Below are 22,088 nucleotides of genomic sequence, written 5' to 3'. Positions count from 1 at the left end.
GTCCTCAGCTTGTGTGTTGATTTCAAATATCACTGGAATCTCTAGTTTTCAAATAATTGTCATTTCTTTCAACCTTGTATATTTAAGCATGTGGAAATTTTCCTTTCTCTTTTGCAGATGAGCCATGCTTGGGCGACAAGTCCATATTCTGCCAAATGGAGGTGCTAGCACGATACTGCTCCATACCAGGCTATAACAAGTTGTGCTGTGAGTCATGTAGCAAGCGCAGTGGTACCCTGCCGCCACCGTACCTTCAAGAAGCTGCTGAAATCCACAGTGATGCTATCTTTGGTCCTAGTGACCTTCCAAGGTCTCTAGTGATGCCTACACCCTTCCTCCCTTACTACTCAGGGACCCGTGCCGAGAAGAAATCCTTGAGTAGCATCTCTTCCCTGGCAAACCCAAATGCTGATGCTGCATTCAGAGCCAGCAGCCAGCCTAGTGCTAACTTCCCCCAGAAGAAAACACAGCAGGCTGGAAGAAAGACACTGGTCTCAGTACCACCCTCCTCATCCATGAAAACTGGTGGCTTCCATTCTGCCTCGTCCGTGGCTGCTGCCCCCTCCCCTGCTATCGGTGATTCAATAGGTGCTTCTACCCAGACAAGAACCCCAAAGAAAGATGGAAAGAATATTAGCAAGAGACATCCAGTCAGGTCAGCCACCTCAGAGAGCTGAGATCAAAGGGAAACCTGAGCAGCCTCCCTCCTTGCATGGTGCATACAGCTTGTTTAAATAAAAGCAGGACCCTCCACACAAGGTTTACTCTCATCCTCAGCAAATGGAAGGACAGGAAGTGCTGGCTCACTTTTTAGTTGCTTCCATCCATCTCCTGTTCCATATCCACTTGTTTACCAGAATCCATTGGGGAAAACAAAAGCACCAAAGACTGTTTTCAGAAAGAAAGAGCCCAGCTGCAGTGGCACCTGCCTAGAATCCCAGCATTTGGGAAACTAAGGCAGAAGGACAGCTGCCAGTTCTGGACCAGCCTGGAACGCTTCTCTCAAACACAGAAAAGGGATGGAACATGGTTAAACGTGTTGGCTGTTTTCTAAGGAAGAAAAGAACCCGCCGCCGATTGTGCATATCAGCTGATTTTTGTTTGTTTTTAAAAAGTCACAGTAAAAAAATCATACAAACAGAGGCCAATGGTTTACGCGTCAAAAAAATTTTGGAACCAATTCTTAGACTTGCATTCCTATTTATCTATATTAGAAATACTGTATGAGCAAATTTGCAACTGTTGTGTAAATACTGTACATTGCAGAAATCAGTATTATTTTAAAAAAGATGTTCTCCAACGATGGTTTACTATCTTACATTTCTGGAAGTTCTAGGGTGCCTGTCATTGAGTATTGCCTTATGAGACATTCCATGAGTTGATTTCAAAGCAGAATATTATGAAGAAATTGGGATCGCAGCTACTGACCATATCAAGAGGGCTGGCCATGTGTTGTCTGTTGACACTGCCGGTGTACAGGTGCCTCACTACATCTACTGCCTTCCATCCTTACCACAAAAGGAGCAGGCCTGGCATCTTCATGTGTCTATGCGCACACCGTGCAGTGGATGAGCTTGTATAAGACAAACCCCAGCCTTCTTGCCATCATATCAAAGGGCGTCTTTGCGACAGTGCGCACCTCAGCGATGTCCTGTTCTTGTGCTAACGGTTGTACTTGATAATCACAAAGGTGTTGTGTGCATTTTCTCCCAGCTGAGAAGTGGCACCAGGCTAGAACTGACACTTGAGTACATTAGTGCGTTGAAAGCAGGCTCAAGGAAGTTGTCTTTGTCATGGTTGCGATATTTATTTTTCTGCATGGTTCATAGCTAAATGTTCACGGCCATGGTGCATCTGACTGCAGTGCCATGCTGGTGGTTCTCTCAGAGACCAACATGCTCAACAATACCAGAAATGCTTTCTCCCGGGAGTGGATGTACAATAGTTGTATATAGGATACAGATCTGAAGATATTTATTTTAAGAGTTGATTTTTTTCTTGATAGTCTTTTTATGTCTTTAATATTTACACTAATATCAATGACATTTTAGTAAACTAGAGAGACATAATTAGAGGTGTGTGCTGCGTTCCATGCAGAAAGGACAAATTTAAACCAAGCACACAACCAACTCAAAGAACTAAAATTGAACAGATCCTTACTTAATTGGCAGTACTTGATCGAACCCAGGGCCTCAGAGATGCTGAGCAAGCACTCCATCACTGTGCTGTATCCCTAGCCTTTTTATTCTCAGTCTAAATATTCCTAAGTTACCTGGGCAGGCCTTGAACTTGTGACCCAGCTGCTACCACCATTCAAGAAGCCAGGACCACAGGCATTTCTTGTGTTTGATATTTGCATTTTTTTAAGGAGCTGATGCAGAGTTGGTCATTTGTTCCCCTTCAAGGACACATAAAACCATCAGGAATTCAGCTAGCTGTTTAATGGACTATTGCATTAGAAACGTGTTCCAAAGCCAGGTGCACGCACACGTCATCCCAGCATTTAGAAGTTGAGGCAGGAGGCTTTCTGTGAGTGTGCAGCCAGCCTGGTCTATGTAGCAAGATCATGTCTCAAACAAAACCTATTTTAAATATAGGCACTTCCTAAAGTGTGCTTAAAGACAAAAAGTGTTAGGAGCATGCTTTTGAAGTCATTTTCGAAACAGGTCTAGAGATTCACAGACTGAAGTTGAGATGCATTATCCCTTGAAAGCACAACCTGAGCGAGGCGCTTTGACTAGTAGCCATTATATAAATGAACAGTCTAAGCTATGACTCGATACCTCGAAAGAATTGCTGCTACTCCGTGCAAGAATTTTTAATTGTCAAGTTAGGTGACTTCCTGAGCGTTAACAATCCTTGAGCCTTACAAAAGATCTCTCTTTCTTGAAAACTTCACTAGGACAAAATTCTCTTTAGTTTACTTGGGTGTACACACATCCGGTCCACAGGGAATCCGAAGACGGTCACACACATACACCTCCCATAAGATGTACATATTCCTTCCACTTTTTAACCTATATGCTTTCTTTTCTACTAAGCTGAAAGTTCCTTTTTATCAAGGTGTACACTACTGATGCTGTTTGTTGTATTGGGAACACATAGCAATAAAAACGTGAACGAGGAGGTGTGGCCTGACCTTGATTTCCTTGCTGGTTGCCCTGGTGCTTTTCCTCCTGCCAAGTGAGACAGTGACTACACTCTGAGGATACAGGAGAGTGTCTCTCATTTCCACGTTGGGATAAACCACAGCTTTAGAGATGATAAGAAGCTGTGGGGAGTGGATAAGCCGAATGCTATCCCGGGGGACTATGTGAGAGAACAGTAAGATTGATGGTTTGGGGGAAGAGAGGGGAGGTTTTATAATGTGAACTCTCAGGGTAGATTCAATGCCCAGTAGCCTTGGACCATCATTGAGAGTGGGACAGGATATCCCTCTGGACTCAGGACAGCAAGGAGGAACAGAACACCACAGTGAGTGGGTGGTCTTCTGTCACGTTAAAGAGGGGACACCGGGATACCCATGCCAGTTTGAAGCTCTGCCTGCCACCTCACACCCGAGTTTCAGTTTCTTCAGCAATGATCTAGACAGCCGCACTCTGACGTTACAATGAAATAGCACTGTAGTCAGCACATGGCCTAACACACAGGGTCTCCTAACATAGACCACACCGTCATCCACACAGTCCTGCCAGCGTCCTTACACAGCTGAAACACACCTTTTCTCTAGTGCCTGTCTCCTTTGGAGTCAGAATTACCCAGTCTCACTTCAGGTAAACAAGATGGCATGGGAAACCTAAAGGCAAACAGCTTTAGAAGTTCATGTAACGAGCGCGGGTAAAATGCTCTGGGGTCACTGATTTCGCAGATTTTGAGCTTCTCTCCATTTGCCCTTTCCGAACACTGGTCCAACCTGGCAGCCACACTCTCAGCGTGTGTTCCTGACACATTTATTTCATCAAGGTAGTTTGCAGGTCGCCACAAAAATCAGTCTTCTGGACACACTATGTTTTCTTTATGAAGAAGTTTTTAAAACGTAAGCTATATAAGAAAAAAATCAATATAAGAACTCTAAGGATGGGATATGCCAGAGCGTATTACCTGCTAAAGAAGTATTAAAAGGCATGACTGAATCCACTTACAGTCACGGAAAATATAAAACCCCAGCAGTGTGCACAGGTCGAAACCATTCGCTTTGGTCCCAGAAGCTTTGAGATGACTCAGCCGGAGCTGAAGATGAACTTTAACAGCTCACTGCAATATTGTCTATGATCCCATGACAACATAATTCACTAAAATGAACTTGAGGCCCCTAGACTCTCAGAACAAAAATGCTACAGTTTTTGTGATCTTATCAGGCAGTTTACCTAGGAATCGCTTCAGAGAGCATCAGCTAGCATTGTATTAAAACTGTTGCATTAAAGCCAGTTGGTTGTAGTGCACGCCTTTAACCCCAGCATCTGGGAGGCAGAGGTAGGTGGATCTCTGTGAGTTCTAGCCCAGCCTGGTCTAGGAGTGAGTTCCAGCACAGCCAGGCCTTCCACAGAGAAACTGTGTCTCAAAAAAAAAAAAAAAAAAACTGTTTTGAAACTTTATTTTCCAGTCAGTTCAGTTTCAGACAGAAGCACCCCTCCCCAAGTTCAAAGGATCCAGTTTTACAGTCACTGCTAAATATCAGACGTGCTAATGTAACATGTAGGTCCACACAGAACATTTCTTAGATATCCCTACTAGGAGAACGCATGGAAAAATGCTCGAAGTAGTTCAAGTGGGGGGAATTCTCTGTGGTGGAAGATAAAGGTACACGTACATCTGTTCTCCATTGCTTTGGCAAAGAGTTAAGAGCTCTGACCTATGACAATAAATGACGCCCTAGTTAAAGAGTGTTGGGAGTGAAGCCGGCTGACTTTGTTGTCAGCTCTCCGTGACGTGGATGGCTTACTTCATGCACCTGAGCCTCGGTTCTTTTCTCTGTGAAATTTAACATGAAATCATTTAGGCGAAATAAATATTGATAAGTCAGAACAAGTAATGAACAGCATATTTGATAGGCATTAGATTTTTTTAAAAAAATTTAAAACACTAATTTTCTCACAAAATGTCTTTGAGATGATCAAGACTTCAGATGATTTAGTTGATTTTAAAACCAGTTATGACTCCATATTCTATATTTCTTTGATGGAGGTGGGTCTTGTAATAATAAAGAAACTGCCTCGGCCCTCATAGGACAGAAAATTAGGTGGGTGGAGAAAACAGAAGAGAATTCTGGGAGAAAGAAGCTTAGTGAAGGGGTCGCCATGGTTCTCCCGCTCCAGACAGACGCAGGTTAAGATCCTCCCTGGTAAGCCAGCTTGTGGGCTACACAGAATATTAGAAATGGGTTAGAACAATATGTAAGAGCTAGCCAATAAGAAGCTGGACCTAGCCGGGCCAGGCAGTGTTTGAAAGAATACAGTTTCCGTGTAATTATTTCGGGGCATAAGCTAGCCATGTGGGCGGCCGGGTGCCGGGGACGCAGCCCTGCCTCCGCTCCTACTTCAACATTTCTTGTGTGAGGCAGAAGCATGTGCATGTAGACAAATGATAGATTGTGTAGGCGGCAGTTATCATACGGCCTGGAAGACCACTAAAAACATCAAGGTATTTTTGTCTTGCCTGTGCTACATCACATATCAAAACATTGTGCCCAAATTTAATGTCACCAAATCCTTTTCAGGGGTAAGGTTCTTAACTTGACATGCAGAAACGAGGACCTGGCTATTTATATGCCTGGGAAGAACAGTTTACACACTCGATGCTTTGTCTCAAGAAAAACAAAACTCTCTTTCGTGCTTCTCACTGGTCCATAACGTTCAGTTTGTCTATCACAAGTTATCTACCTTTCCCCCACGTTCCTGAGGGACTGCTGTGGGACACACATGCCCCAGAGTTCTGACATGTTCAATCATCTTCTCTGTCTCTTTACTGGACAGGACCTGAGAACACTCAGATGAGGCACACCCCTTTCGCCTCTGCAGATCTGTCTGAGCTATATGGTGTGGGACTTGGGTTTGTTTTGACATCTCAGAGGTGACAGGGTGGGTTAAACGGCAGCACCACGAACTCTGGCAGGATGCATTAGCATCTCTAGCACAGAGCATGGAGTCTGGGTTTTCAGAAGAGATGGGCATCGTGAGACTGCTGGTCTTTGCTCTGGGGTCCAGTGATTGCCAGAAATGTTTAGATGCATTTACTGTCTCCATAAAAGGCTTGAACGCAGAGAGAGTTCTGTATTTGTTTGTTTCCCTCCCATCTTTGTCATCTTGACTTGGATCTTCAGTGTTTTCCTACTACACTCAGTATATTCATGAGCCTATAAGTTAAATCTTTATTTCACATCTTAGGTGAAGGAACTAAGACACAGCCAAGTCTGATCTATTAAAGAGACAAAAAAAAAAAAACTTTGCTTTTGCTCCACCCCTTCATCAGTTCCCTGATCTCTTCCTTTACCTCCAAACTTCCCGAAGTTGGTAGCCTCCTTCCACCCCTTCTGCCCTCACCCTCCCACCCTTTGCCTGTCTTCTGTGCTAAGCCCAGGAAGTTCTAGGAGGCCAATCCCAGGAGCTGCTTCTTAGCCCAAATCCATCTTGAAGTTAAGAGAATTTCCTGGGCTCTGATCCTGTGCTGGGCACGAGTAAAGGTGCTCAAACCCAACAAGGAACAAGACAGTGAAAATTCCCTCCCCCGGCTGTGCTTAGGAGCTCACAGGGGAGGAAGAAGCAAGCACCTTATATGGGCTGACTACTCAGCAGGTTAAAAGGAGTCAGAAAAAGAGCATGGTGTCATGTTAGGGATGATAATGGTAACCTGTGACAATTCTTACAGGGTGACACAATTAGATGTGCAACTTCTGGGGAGGAAGATTCAAGGAGGAGAGAGCTCCTAGTGCAGAGTGTGGAGGTGGAGTAACAGCTGCCCAGTTAATCACAGAACTGAGAAAGAGGTTCTAATGATGGGGGAAGGGGGGCAATTAAGAGTAACATAAGACTCCTGGGTCAGTGTGAAATTTGTCTTTGATTTTTCTGATTTTCTCCACTGCTCTGCATAGCAACGAGCTCGAGGATTTGTCCTCAGACAGCATGAGTTTTTGAAACCTTCTATTCATAAACTATACTGTTTCTCTCCTATTAAGTTCTCTTAGTTCCCTTATCTCTACCATAGAGCTAGCTTAAGTCCAGCTCACTTCTAGAATGGAATCAAATGGGAATAAAATGTGCTGATTCTCCTGAAAATGTGTAAAGGTGCTAAAACAAACGTTTAGAAATCAACCTGGTTTCATTATTATAGCTCATACTTTATATAATTGACGAGTCGGAAGAGACTGTACCACACCCAGGAAAAGCCTCCTCTGACTCCCGTTCTTTTCCTAGTTGCCTTGGCTGGCTCCTCTGTCTCCCATGATTCTTTGCAAGGTTAGTTCTCTTATATTTTTGGTTGTGAGCCTAGCCTTTAACAGCTGAGCCATCCCTCCAGGCCACAAAGTTAGTTCTCTGTCTATGTATATAAGCCTCTAGGTTTATATTAAATAAAAGCATCTACAAGTACCTTCGAGGATTTAGCTCTGTACTTCAGCGACTCTCAAAGTATAGGGTCCATCCTTCCTGGAGACTGGTCCAAACTCCTGTGTTCTTGTTCCTTGTGAGGTTCAGCTTCACAGAGTAGCTATCACCCCCCCCCCCTTGTTCTCGTTTTTTAACTCTAGTGCATATTTGGTCAGATGTCTTGGCCCTTTGTTTTCCCTTTAAAAATCTGTCCTGCATCTGGTCCCCTCTGTTTGTCATCATTGTCGATGCCTAGTTCACCTCAATTTTGGGAAGTCTTGGTACTGACTTGAGTAGTGGAGGTAGCGCAGAAGGGACCTGCAGGTAGTTACAAGTAGGGCAGGTCCTGGTAGAAGCCTAGAGCTTGGGGAAGGTTGGAGGGTTGCCCTACAACAAACAACAAATATCTTTTACACAACCTAGATAAATCTGTCCCTAAAACCTCACCAAAGGTCTGCTTCCTGAAGTCACTGTCCCACCCCAAACTTTTTTGTTCTTTCTCTTACAAGGTTCAAATTCTTCAGCAAGGAGCATAACATACTCTCCTAAGGAAGCCAACCTAATTTGTTTGGGAGTCTTCGAATCTGCCACTAGGAGGCAGTAAGCCTTTAAACTTAATGGTAACTAGCAATAGCATTCAGACAGCAAGGATGGCGGTGAATGACAGATGAGGTGTTTAGAAGATAAATTTTACCTCCTCGTTAATTCAAAGAATGAGAAAAGTGAAGAAAAGGCCATAGAGTAGATTTCCAGATTCGTAGCACAATGAGCAGAAGTAGTCAACACTGAACACAGCGCCTGGCTGCGTGTCCTCTGCAGTTCTCCCTAAATATGTAGTTTCCGGTATTAAAGATAAACTTCTTGTGGCCTTTGAACACGTCTTGACCTCTAACCTCTCTTTACCATACCATCTCACACTCAGATGCCACAAACATAGGAAAGACAATCAGTACATCTCTGAGGTGACCAGACTGTTAAAGTTTGCCATCCAAACTTTGTAAGGATCAGAGTACCATTTTCTCAACATTTGATACTATTTCCCCACCCATATGTTAATTTCAGGCCATCTCTAAAGGGCTTATGGGATAGGCACAGATTTGAAGGTAGAGTTGACATAAAGAACTGTCACTCTATGGGAGTTACGAACAAGTTGCACTCATGGGTGCTTGACTGAGAAGGTCACTACAATTCTTGTGTAATTCCTGTGACTCCAGAGCCCTGCTTACTCTACAGGAATGGTCACTGAAAATGATCTTTGCGGAAATGGTTAAAATCTGATTGGTGTAATGAAGATTATTTAGAACTTGAGTGAATCCGTGAATCCTACCTTGATATTTATGACTGCTAATTGGTTAAGGTTCCTGGAGAGTGAGATGTTTAAGGATAGAGGAAAATTTTTTGAAAGGAAACCTTATCTCTTACAAGGGATACCCAAAGACTGGAGCTGACAAGGATAATCAAAGTTTCCAAAGTCCTTCAGATAGAAATTTAACCCAAGGTGAAGAAGAATGTAGTTTTTAATGGTTATATTTGAAGTAGTTCCTCAAATTTAGTAGATAGAAAAAAAGACAGACTTTATAACTATAGCCAGAACTATGTTGTGGTAATCCTTCCTGCTGATCTTGGATTTGAAAATCTGAAATAAATTCACAGAAGTGATTTTTTTTTACCCTCATAGGAAGTTGGGCATCTTTATCAAAGTATAAAGTAACATTATTCAAAAATGTGCAGAATTCCTTTTTAAGACATTGAAAGAAGAAACTTAACTGGATGTAATTATTACAGTAGAACTCAATATTCAGTAAACAAACAACTATTTGTTTAAAAAAGCACTCTACATCTGTTACACATATATATATAGTACTAAATGTAACAAACAAATTTTTCTGACTCTACGAATCATATTTTTTGACTTCAAAATAAGGAGTGTTCGCAAGGTAAAACGGTACTACAGACTGCAGATTCAATAAAGGCTGATACTAAACCAAAATTTTTAAAAATCCTTAGTTTTTAAAAGAAAAAGAAATCTAAATGTTTATGAGTCTACGAGGGTGCAGCCCAGTTCAGTGCACGGTGCCAGTTCCTCGGTCACTAGCCCCTTTCTCCGTGTCCTACTTTCAAGGTTAATAGGAAAAAGAGCCAAATGGGAAAATCTTTCTCTATCCAAAGCAGCTGGAGTGAAGGAATAGCACACAATAAAATGACTGAGAGTTTTATTGATCTGGTCTTTCATATTAAAATTTAAATGAGTCAGACAGAAGACTACAGTGTGTGAGGAGTTATGTTAACCAACAGACACAAATTAAAAGAAAATGTGAAGAATTCCAAGTGATCAGCAAAACTGGTCAGTTCTACCGCAAAGCATGTTCAGTCCTCTCCAATCATGGATTATGTTTCTTCAGACTTAATTGTCTGCCTATAGCCCCGTGATCAATACTCATGGGGGGGGTGGTCATTCAAGGACAAACAGGGAAAAGTTTCAGTCACTGGGATCACACTGCCAGCAAACCAGGTGACATGATGCCTTATTTCAGCTCCTATTATGCAAACCAATGTCATCGTCGGGGTCTGTTTAGTGTCATTTCCTTTACATTCCTGTGGCCTCCAAAGGCCAATATGGTAAAGGTGGGTTCCACCTTAAAAAGGGGAACCAATAAGTCAGTGAGGCATTGGGCTCCTCCTTTCTCCCTTTACTCCCTGGCTACTATGACATGAGGAACATTCTGCAGTACCCACTCCCACAATGCAATGTTTCCTTGCCACCATGTCCTAAAGTGATGGGGCAGCCAGGGACTGAAGCCTCCATAAGTGAAAGACAAAATAATCCCCTTCTCTTGTAAGTTCATGTTAGCCATTTGTTTCAGCAAATGCAAAACTAAGCACCAAGAGTTCTGATGACATTTCCAGAAAAAAAAAAAAAAAGAGTTTCAGGGCTCATTAACGCCACTGAATCAGCAACATATTTTATTAAACTGTAGCTCGAATTCTAACTGGTCTTAATAATAAAAATCTGGAGTCAGATATTAGGGGATGAAAGCTAAAATAGAGAAGCAGAGCAGCCAGCCACTAGTTCTTACTTCTCTGAAATCCTCAGACCGAATGAGGTATCCTGTCTCTACGAGTCCTCAGACTGAATACTGTCTTGATGAAACTTCAAACTGAAGTCTGAGCTCCTGTCTCCTCCCACCTTATATTCCTCTCTTTACACAGCTATATCCCTTCCTGTCTCCACCTCCCTGGCTTTGGAATTGAAGGTGTGTGACTCCTTAATACTGAAATTAAAGGTGTGAGTCACCACCCACCACCTGGCTCTGTTTCTCTTTGAGACTACTAATCTAGTACAGCCCAGGGTGGCCTTGAACTCACAGAGATTCATCTGCCTCTGTCTCTCAAGTGCTGAGATTAAAGATGTGTGCCACCATTGCCTGGCCTTTATGGTTACCTAGTGTGGCTAGCTTCACACTGATCTTTAGGCAAGCTTTATTTGTTAAAGCACAAACAAAGCATCACCACATTAATGATTGTATTTTTAAATAAAAACATGTCAAACATCGCTTGGCTGATGAAAATGTGGTGATCAGAAGCTCACAGCAGCCTATGCTTATAATCCCCTAGAATTGATGGCTTAGTACTCACTATTAGTGCCTGGATATATGCATAGACATAAAAAATAATTTAAATGCTAGAGTTAACCTATAAGGGGAACAATAATATCCCTTTTAGACACCACAGGCTAACAAATAGGAAACCAAGTATCAAGAATGGATTGCCTCTTTTGGCCATATTAACAAGTGAAGTCCCATAGTCCTCAAAACATCACAGGCTGTTGCTGATGCTCCTGTTTGCCCTCCAGAACTTAACACTAAGACCCTCTTGCTGAAGACATCACACCCTTGAATGATATAACATAGAGAAATCAAGCTGGCATTGACTTTGAAACTTCATCCTGCTAGCTAACCTTCATAGTGCTGGAAGGCGCTAATGATAGGACCAGAGCAGAAAAGCAATCACCAGTTTTACCCAGCAGGGAACCCCGCAAGCTCAATCAAGACCACCTGAACAGACACGCTCACTGAAGCAAAAGTGGCCCAGACGTTGACAAGTAACCGACTACTTCTTTCTTGGATTTAAGGCCTGTTCCACAAGTTGAAACCCAGACTTAACATCATTATAAGGAACAAGAGCCTGTGGCTGAATAGAATAGATCATAGACTCTAGGGGCCAAACACTACATTTACCTGCTAAAGGGACAGTTCTAATTCTCTTTCTCTCTCTGTGATAAAGCACTGTGACCCAAAGTGCCTTACATAGGAAAGTGTTTATTTGGTTTTCATGTCCCAAACACAGATCATCATGCAAAGAAGTCAGGGCTGGAGCCCAGAGGCAAGAACTAGAGACCAAAGAATAATGCTATGTGCTTGCTTGTTGTCAAGTAGTCCGCTTAGCCTGCTTCCTTTTAACAATCAGTGCCATTTCCCCAGTTGGTTGAGCTGTCCCACATCAGTAAAGAAATGTCCAACAGGCTTGCCTACTGGTCACTGTGATGGAGGGATTTTCTTTACTGAAATTCCTTCTTCACAGATGACCCTAGCTTGTGTCGCAGTAACAGAAACCTTATCAGCACATTTAAACAGTATTAAGTAAATTCCAAATGTTTAACCTTTCACCATAAGTTAGCACATTTGTCAATCCTTAGTAGAAAATCTTTTTGTAGCAGTTGACTAACCACAGAGACCCACAATTGTCAAAGTGCAGAGAGTAAGTCCATGGAATGCTCGCTGCTAAATGGGATGTCTACATTACACCACCAACTTGCTTCTCATTGTGGGAGAGTGAGTAGAAAGATTACAAGAGCCAGAGGCAGTAGGTGACAAGGAAACTCTTTTTAGGACAGAGCAGGGAAGCTGCACATAAGAATTTGCAGCGGTTGAGACAAAATGCAGAAGATCTGCCCTACACAGATGCACACCAGACAAAATTCCAGCATAGAGAGAGGAGGGGAGTGCAAAGTCCCACCCCCTTTTCAGGAGCTATTGGCAGGGAGAAGGTGGTTCAGTTTTCTTTAAGGGTACAGTTCCTGGTGGGGCCAACACTCTCCAGTGAAGACTACACATTCAAGAGTATATGGGTAGCACAAACTGTATTTGAGGTCATATAAAACAAACAAATGTAAGTTTGTGTGGGCAGGGAAGGGGAGGAGTAAAAGAGTGAATATGATCAAAATGAATAAAACTCCCAGTTAATAAAAGAGAAAATAATCAAGAGTATTTTAATTTTAACACCTCATATTATCTCTGCTATTATCATCTGACTCTTTATGTCTCTATATGCTTGCATATTTATTTTTTGAAAATATTTGATAGGTCTTAATCCTCTGTTCAGAACTAAGTGTTTCTCATTTTATGGTCTTAAATGGACTACCGAGCCTTGCAGAACCTACTTCTCCTTGAACAGAACAAAGCCTCTCTCTCTCTCTCTCTCTCTCTCTCTCTCTCTCTCTCTCTCTCTCTCTCTCTCTCCCTCCCTCCCTCCCTCCCTCCCTCCCTTAATTCACCTTTGCTGTTCCCCTGCCTTCCTACTCGCCAACCTACTCTAGATAGAGTGACTTTGGTACTGTTCCTTGAACACACTTTTGCCCTTGTCTGGGGGTGATCTTACCAGAACTCTCCTCATTTGGAACCATCACTCTTAGCCACAGACAGTTTCTGCCACTCATTCAGTAACCTGGCACATATACCACACTTTTATCCAGGAACTAGACTTTCCAATTGGAGGGACCTAAAAGTCACTGTTTACACCCAGGAGCACCTCAGTCAGAAAAAAATATTAAGTCGTGGAGAACATAATTTTGAATAGAAGTATCACAATACCCACATGAGGTTAATCTTTCCCAGCATCCTTGGGAGAGATTCCAAAGATGGATGCTCCTAGAACCTGAAAATTCACCTTGCTTTTATTACTCAAGTGGATATCCTTTAAAAAAAAATTCAGGTCTCCTTTTTATCCTTTCTCCTCCATTGTAGGTCACTATAGAGAAGCTTTCTTCTGTCCTACTGAATACTCTCCTATTGGGTATATCTTTTATCACTGGGAAAACTTTGACCCAGACAACCCTAGGAAAAGACATATCATATTTTCCTGTAGCATTGCATAGCTCCAATACAAAGTAGAGGATGGAGAGATGGAGTTCATCTATATAATACCATTTTACAATTAGAATTTTTTTCTGTAAAAAACAACTCCTTATGTCCAGGCACACATGTTCTTCTACCAAAACCCCTCTACTTACAAAAGAACTAGGAAGCCTCCAAAGTTATATACTACAAACTTGACTCTGACATTGCAAATGAGTCATTCTGAGAGGTCCACATGTATTTTGCAAATCACAGTCCCCACTTAACTTTCTCTAGTGCTTTCCCAGCCCAAAGGTTAAAAACATTATTACCTAGCATATCAGGCAAAGAGAAATCTTTCTCATTTCTGTAATCCCCTTGCCTGGTGTTTTAATCAAATATATTAATATATTAGTATATAATGTATATATGTGTGTATAGATATATATGAAAGAGAACAAAGAAAATTGTAAAAGAATTTTATAAAGTGGTGATCATATAGGAACATGGTATTTAGGGAGACTGAAATCTATGTGCCTGACCATGTTCACTGTAATGATCTCTTGGTGTTGACAGAATCTTGAATCACCTGGAGGAAAGGCTTCTGCACCTACCTAGGGGGGTATCTTGATTAAGGTGGAAAGACCTTCCCACTGTGAATGGATACTGGACTGTGTAGGAGAGCTAATGTTTTCATTGATCTTTTCCAAGTGCAAACATGTACAGTTAAGTGCTTCCAAGTTCTGATGCCTTGGCCTCCCTACCATGATGGACTGTAACTTGAAACTCAGGGCAAAATAAATCCCTTCTCTCTCTCTCTTTTTTAATATTTATTTATTTATTATGTATACAATATTCTGTCTGTGTGTATGTCTGCAGGCCAGAAGAGGGCACCAGACCTCATCACAGATGGCTTTGAGCCACCATGTAGTTGCCAGGAATTGAACTCAGGACCTTTGGAAGAGCAGGCAATGCTCTTAACCACTGAGCCATCTCTCCAGCGCCCCCCTTTCTCTTTCAAGTTGCTTTTGTCAAAGTATTTTACCCAGCTGCATGACAGGATACTAAGGCAAATATATATTTGAACCCAGTGCAGGGTTCAAAGAAGAACAACCTAGGTCAGAAGCAAATATGCCACAGTCCCTTGTCCCCACCCTCGAGCAGTGTGCTGATGAGCAGTTCTTTGACCAAGACCTCCCTTGGTTTGGTTGTGAGTCCATTAGTTTACTCTGAGCTGGCTGGTAAGATGTTATCTGAACAACTTTCTCAGTGCGTTTTTAGAGTGTTTAAGTATCCATTTTGTTTGTTTACCTCAGACTTTCTCTCCTGCCAGTGTTGTAATTTCTAACGAAAGGAAGGAAGAAATGTTTAGAGGAAAAGTGCTGCTTGGTAGCTCAGCTGGTTTTATGTTTTGTAATTGTGCTCATCCAACATAGAAATATTTTTCAAAAAAAAGGACTCTTAGTTCATTTTTTATGGCCATGAAGAGACACCATGACCATGGCAACTTCTAAAAAGAAAAACATTTAATTAGGGTGACTTGCTTACAGTTTCAAAGGTTCAATTCATTGTCATTCTGGCGGGTGCACAGGGGAGTGCAGGCAGATGTGGAGTAGCTGAGAATTCTACATCTTGCCTGCAACAGGAAGTTGACCGACTGCCACACTGAGGGAAACTCTAGAAAAAGACTTCCAAGCCCATTCTTCTAGTGAGACCACACCTGCTCCAGCAAGGCCAAACCTCCTGATGATAGTGCCACTCCCTTTGCCGGCCATTTTCTTTCAAACAAGACTGGCTCCATGACCTTTGTGTGTTTTTGCTTTTATTTGTTTACTTTTATTCTTTTAATCTTGCTTTTCTGTTGTTTGACTTTTTTTTCTTTTGTGGTTTTTGAAATCAAGGGAGTTTAAAGTTGGGCGATTAGGGAGAAGGGGAGGACTGGAAAAGAGTTTATCCAGGTGAAAACCAGCACTTGGGAGGCAGAGGCAAGGGGATCTCTGGGAGTTCAAAAGCCAGCTTGGTCTACAGGGTTGAGTTCCAGGACAGCCAAAGCTGCACAGAGAAACCCTGTGTCACTGAAAAAACCAACAGGGAAAAAGGCAGGGGTGGAGTTGGGGGAGCCTGGGGTAGGGGGAAGCATGAACAAAATAAATTGTGTGAAAAACTAAATTCAATTTCAAATAAATGGAAACAGAAATAAACAGCTCTCAGAAGAAAATTTAAAGTAGGGAATATTTAGTGTCTGTAAATTATTTTGTTAAGCAATAAAATCTAATTTATACTCAGCAGAATTAAAAATTATGAAAGGGCAGTGATTTTAATTATAATTTGTTTTAAAATGATGACATTTACAAATAAGTGTTCTGGAAACTGAATTACAGAAAATATTAAAATAAATTGGATAATAGTAAGAACATTTTAGAGACTGTGTCAGAATTAAAGATAAATCCAGACAAATCTAGTCACTCTTAACCCTGCATTCTCATCTGCCCTTCTCCAGCCTGGCTTCTTTATCACCAACTGTAGCAAAATTCTACATCAAAGGAGCAGGTGGTGTGGGCTCTTTAAATGAAACCTACCAGGGAAAGGGGTGGCATTATTATTTTTTTTTAAAGACACTTGTAAAGGAGCTCTCTGCTCATAGCAGGGGAAAAAAAGAGAAGTCTAATTTACCCTTGTGTTACTAAACCATTCTTACATCTCAAGAAGGTTAATCTACTTATAGTTCCTGGTGTATCCTGAGCTTATTTAATCAACCATGTCTGCCTGTGTTCATTGTTTTTGCCTTTGTATGTCAATTTTTTTTCCTAAGACATAATTAAGTGACAAAATATATGGCCACTTAATTTATATATTATGAAATGCATGCTACTCTCCACATGTACCTAATTTTAGTTTGCATTTGCATGGGTTTGTGTGTGTGTGTGCATTTCATATAAAAAGATAAGCACTTCTACAAAGATATATACTTCCTATGGACCCTTTAATAAACAGGTGTTTTAAAGGCCATTGAGTAAGTCAAGCCTAAGATACAACTCTAAATATTTGGATCTAAGAAATAGATGGCTAATCTGAACCCCTTTAACCTACTCAAAACTATACAAAGGCATTTTAAGGTTTGCAGATGATCCCAATGTCTTTCATTACATCATGAACATATATTTTCTTTTTAAATGTACTTCAGACAGTAACATGCCTCTGTGCCTTCATGCTCATATGGGACATAATAATATAGGCAGGATACCCCTTAAGTGATGGACAGTTTGACTACAAAGGTGAATCGGTGACTGGGAAGCAGAGAAAACAGAAATGCCTCTTAATCTACTTTTAGTTTTCTTGGGATGCAATGAAAAAATGCTTTTGAACAAAGACAATCCCTAACTGCCCATATTATAGCAAATAGTTAAATTTGCTTAGAAGAGAAAAATTAAAATGTCTCCAGGACCACACCGACTTTTCCTATATTTATAACTGAGACAATTAAGATACAATATGAATGTTTTCTGTGCTTTACCTATAACTTCTTGGATTTCACTGAAAATTGGTTATTTTATTAAGAAAAACATTTTCTAAACTAAAAACAAAAAATAAAAAGGAACTATTGAACAAGAAAAAAATATAAAGAGAAGAAGGAAATGGTTCTAGATAAGAAAGGATTGTGAATGGAGATTTTGTCCTAAGCTGAAAGACTGTCCCAAAGTGAAAGCAGACAGGTAAGGACAAACTAGAAGTTTGCAGTTTCTTGTTTAAAGTTATGGCAGTTAAAACATAAAGAAAAATGCTATAAGCATGACTAAGATATTTATAACTACTGGTTATTAAATTCCTAAGGTCAAAGTTCAAAACCCTGAGATAATGCTGGTACCTTGGTATCTGTTTACATCAATATTTTCTTAAATTAATCTGCTCTGAGTAACATTTATAGAAAAATTGGCTTAGCAAGGAACACTTTTCTTCACATTTCCTCCTTTTACTAAAAGAACCACCTAAAACCTGGTGAGAGTTTCTCCACATGCTCAATTTATGATTTTCCAGAGTGACACCTTCACTTACTGGATAGTTATTGTCTATACAGCTGAAAAAAATATTTTTAAAAATCCCTCAAAAAATAAAAGAAATAACATTTTTTTAAAAAGTCAACACTTTATACAATAACTACTTAGCAACCTATGAAAAGTTAAGGAAGAAAATTTGTAATTATTAATAAAGATTTAGAACGAGCCACTGAGTTTTGGGGTTATGGAAAAACTAGAGAAATGAGAACTGAAGCCAAGTGATGTCATCATTTGGGAAAAGGGATATTTTTTCAAAGATTCTGCTCAATCTGAAGGGAAATGCTTCTATCAGATAATTCTAGCTATGTCCTATGCTAAAATCTTCATATGTGACTTGTGCAAACTTCAGAGACTATATCCTTTAAGTATGTAGACAGTTGGATACCCAAGTAACTCAACAGTCATCCAACAAATTTTCCAAATCTTACCTTTTACACATCTTAAATACATACACACACATGTACAGACACATACACACACAGACACAGGTACAAGCATTCACACTCACACATATACACACATACACTCACATACGCATACACACCCACACATACACTCTCACAAACTCACATGCACACACGGGTGCACTCACGTAAGCTCACACGCGCACACACAAACACAGACACACACAGCAGCTAGGAAAGGAAAGAGGCCTTAAAGGGACAAGAAGGGCACATTTCTGGATTTCCTTCTCCCAGTACAGACCTGGCAGGCTTCCTGCCCTGCTGTAGGCCTCCTTCTGGCTGACCTGCCTGGTCACAGCCTCAGCAGGACCTGGACATGAGATATGAGTCAATGAGCCCCCCTCTTCTTTGTCCACCTACCCAATCTAAGGCATCGAGGGAAGCTCGTCACAGGCCACTGAAAACTCTTAAAATCCCAGCCTTTTGTGGAAATGGATTTCTCTTTCCTATTCCCCTCCTCATGTGTGTTCCTGAGGGGTCTCGGCAGGTGTCAAGCAGAGACGAGAAACTCAAAGAGATGAGACTGAGAACTGTTCAGATTGACTTTGTCAACCTGGAACTAGACTTCAGGGAGTCTGATGCCAGGCAGTTCACTGTCGGCATATTTAAAATACATTCCAGTTTGGAAAAAAAGTTTCCTGGTGTAATACAATCCCCAGTGCACATGGAAGTGTAGCTACATTGAAACTCAGCTCAGGGTACATGTCACTTCTTCCAAGGAGATGGATTTTAGAGATAGGTCACCTTTACTAGCTTAAAAGCCTAAGGAAGGTTCTGGCCTGGTCTCAGTTACTATATAGATAGCATAGAGATCATTTTGTCTGTTAGCTACTTTTGGTCCTGGTTGTCAGAGGTTAAGGGAACCTCTGGCTATATAGATAATGTAAGGCTCGCTTAGACTATTAGGTATCTCCAGTCCTGGTTGTAGGAGTTTGGTACAGCCTGGCCCAACAGATAACATAGGTCACCAGGCTGTTAATCACTCCCTATTCCCAGCTTTCTGGATGGAAGAAAAGGTTCCTTTTACATCTTCCCCACTGGAAAGACAATCCCATGTACACAATATTTGTGATTTCTCTGGACACCTATGGGTGTAAGGACCTTCGTACTAAGTTGTCATGTTCCTTGATGTCCACATTGCTTGTCACACAGGCTAGATCTAACATGGGGAAAGACCATATGATATAAAACATGTAATTCTATCCATGGTTTTGAATTTCAGCTTTCTCATATGTATAGTTTATGTATGTTTTTAAAAAGGTAGAAAGGAAACTTTATCAGACCCTTAAATAATGGTGAAGTTTGGATCTCTTAGTGGCTACCAGAACTGTTGACTTATTCATCCCCTGGGTGGGATTCATGGATGCTAACCACTGAGAAGCTATCTACGCTGGTTTTTGTGAAAATGTTTCCAGCCAGCATTGGAGACGGCAGACCCAAATACGGAAATTTCCAGGGTACAGATTGAAGAATACACACACACTCACATTCTATGGACATCCCACTATCCCCTGAAAAATCTATGAAGGTGAGAAACAGCCAGTGCTGGAGGTATTTCTCTGAGGGCCGTCTCTCTTCTTCAACACCACCATCAGGCTGCCCAAGGCAGCTCACTTCCTACTCCTTTTTAAGCCAAGTATCCCCATGAGCCCCCCCCCCATGCTTCATTCTTTGACCATCCAGCATGCTGCCCTCTGCCTGGTATGATTTGCTATCCTCTGTCCTAATGCCTCCCACCTCAAGGGTACATCACAATCCCCCATAGTCACGAGGCCCTTCCTTCTAAGGGAGCTCTTTTTAAGGGCTAACTTTCTGTTAGCTCCCTTCTCAACAAACCTGCAACTTTTTAACAGGTGTTAAAAATTCTCTATTATGATATTGCAATGACCTCAAAACACCCCAGCCTTGTCACATTGTAAATGACATAAGATGATTTGCTGCCTCTAGTTCAGAGGCAGCAAAATAATAAACTTATATTGATTCTTAAAAAACACATTTGATATTTGTCTTCACAAAATTATATAACTTTATAGAAAGCCTAAACCTTCTCCCCATGGTTGCTATAGGCTATTATGCTCAGTTAACTTTTTATAAGGGAGGTAATTGAATCAAAGGAATCCATCAGAAGCAAGGAAAAATAATACAAGTCTGCTTTTCCTTGGGAATAAATTAGCACTTTCTCTTCAGTGGGTCAAAGATAATGTGTTCTATAAAATTTCAGCAAATGTATAAGAAAGAAAAAGCCCTTTTTAGGATTAAATTCAATCAGCATAGAACTTATTGAGGAGTCCAAACCAATCTTCTAGAAAGAGATGCATGCAATAATGTACTCTAAAAAAAAAACAATGAAAAATGTCATCCCAATATTAAAAGAAATTTCTGCAGTCTTCAGTCAAGATTTGCGCATAGAACAGGTTAAAGACAGATTAGCCTGAGCAAAGACACTAAAGTATGTGCCATTCCCCAGTTCTCATTCCTGGGGTTCTCTCAACCTTTTAGTCTGCAGCCATTTTCATATTTCTAACTGTGAGCTTTGTCCGTTAAAGCTCCCCTGGTTCTCTTTTTCTTGTCCTTTAGGCATCTTAGGAACTTCCTCCTTTTTCTCTTCCAATGACCCTGCTGCCTGTAATAATGACGACCCTTTTTCTTTTTTCTGTTTTCCAGAGTAAGAATGATTTACTTTTAATAATCTTCTGATTGAATTGATAACACAGTAGTTTTGAATTTCTTCTTCGTGTTTCCCTACATGGCTCCCAAACTCGCTGATGTAAGATGTGTTAGTGTCCCACTGCAATCCTACCTTCTTTCTCCCTACTTAAATTTTTATGGTCAGTAAGAGAGATAAGCTAAAAGTGGGTAATAGCCTGAGAAGAATTCTAATCTGTCCTTAACTAGTGCTAATATAGCTGATAAAGATCAATAAATTAAAGGATCAATCAATGGGCACACCACTACCACTGCTGCCTCACACAGTTTTGCGGTACGACTATTCACAACCTCTCTTGATGGGTGTATAACAACGCCTGATCTTGTAGGAAGTGGGCTGCCATGCCAAAGACACAGCAATCTTCCTAAACCAACATGCTTGTACCATCAAAGGACCAAGGTCCAAGAGCTAGCTGTACAAGTCTGCATCGCTTCAGATTGCTGTGTTCACTGTATATAGGGCAATGAGTTTTAAACATACTGCAGAATAGGTCCCTTCTGCAAACTTCCACTAGATCACAGGAAAAAGAAGCCCTTAAGCAATAGCAGCTGCTAATAAAGGCTTGTCAGTTACACGTGGATCCAAGTGGTTTCAGGTTTGCTCATGACTCAGATGGAAGGTCTAATTTTTCCCCGTACATAACTTTGTTTTTCTTATCTTAACGTTTGTCAGTTGAATGTCTAGCATGCTCCCCTTTTTTTAAGGACAGCTACTCTTCACCCCAAGCATGTCTTTGGGAACAGTTGACTCAAATCCTCAACTGTTCCATCAAAGGACCAAATCCTCAACTGTTTTCTTATCCCAAACTCTTGAATTAAGGTTCTAACTCCCAACATGAAGGTATTTGGAAGTGAGGACTCAGGAAAGTGATTTGGTCAGGAGGGAGAGCTTTTCTGAGTGGGACTGGTACCCAGAGAACTCGTTCACCTCTTTTCTTCCATATGAGTATACAAAGAGGACAGGCTGCAGTTCAGAAGAATATTTTCACCAGAACATTCCATGTTTGGAGACTGAACTGGACGTCCCCAGAGATGGAAGACAATTGTTTATACGTATATAATCCACAGTTTTTTGTTACTGTAGCCCACAATGAATACACATTTTAGAGACAGAGAAAGAATCTATAGTTACATCTCTTCTAAAGTAAGTTCTCTAAGAAAAGGGAGCAG

The 22,088-nt window shown here is 41.1% G+C and overlaps 1 protein-coding gene across 1 annotated transcript in view; it reads left to right on the top strand.

Annotated features, from left to right (window-relative positions):
- Adamts3 (ADAM metallopeptidase with thrombospondin type 1 motif 3) overlaps positions 1 to 3,126 on the top strand; it is a 206,238-nt gene extending 203,112 nt beyond the window's left edge. The window contains exon 22 of the mRNA XM_050150175.1: positions 118 to 3,126. Coding sequence (XP_050006132.1) covers positions 118 to 677 — 560 coding nt within the window. The 3' untranslated portion in view covers positions 678 to 3,126. The remainder of the gene's footprint in view (positions 1 to 117) is intronic.
- The last annotated feature ends 18,962 nt before the right edge of the window (positions 3,127 to 22,088 follow it).

This window comes from Alexandromys fortis, unplaced genomic scaffold, assembly GCF_014885135.2.
Source record: "Alexandromys fortis isolate MF-2015 unplaced genomic scaffold, M_Fortis_MF-2015_v1.1 scaffold_0, whole genome shotgun sequence".
Lineage (NCBI taxonomy): Eukaryota > Metazoa > Chordata > Mammalia > Rodentia > Cricetidae > Alexandromys > Alexandromys fortis.
Note: the sequence above shows the minus strand (reverse complement) of the source record. Positions and strands in the feature narration are given on the sequence as shown.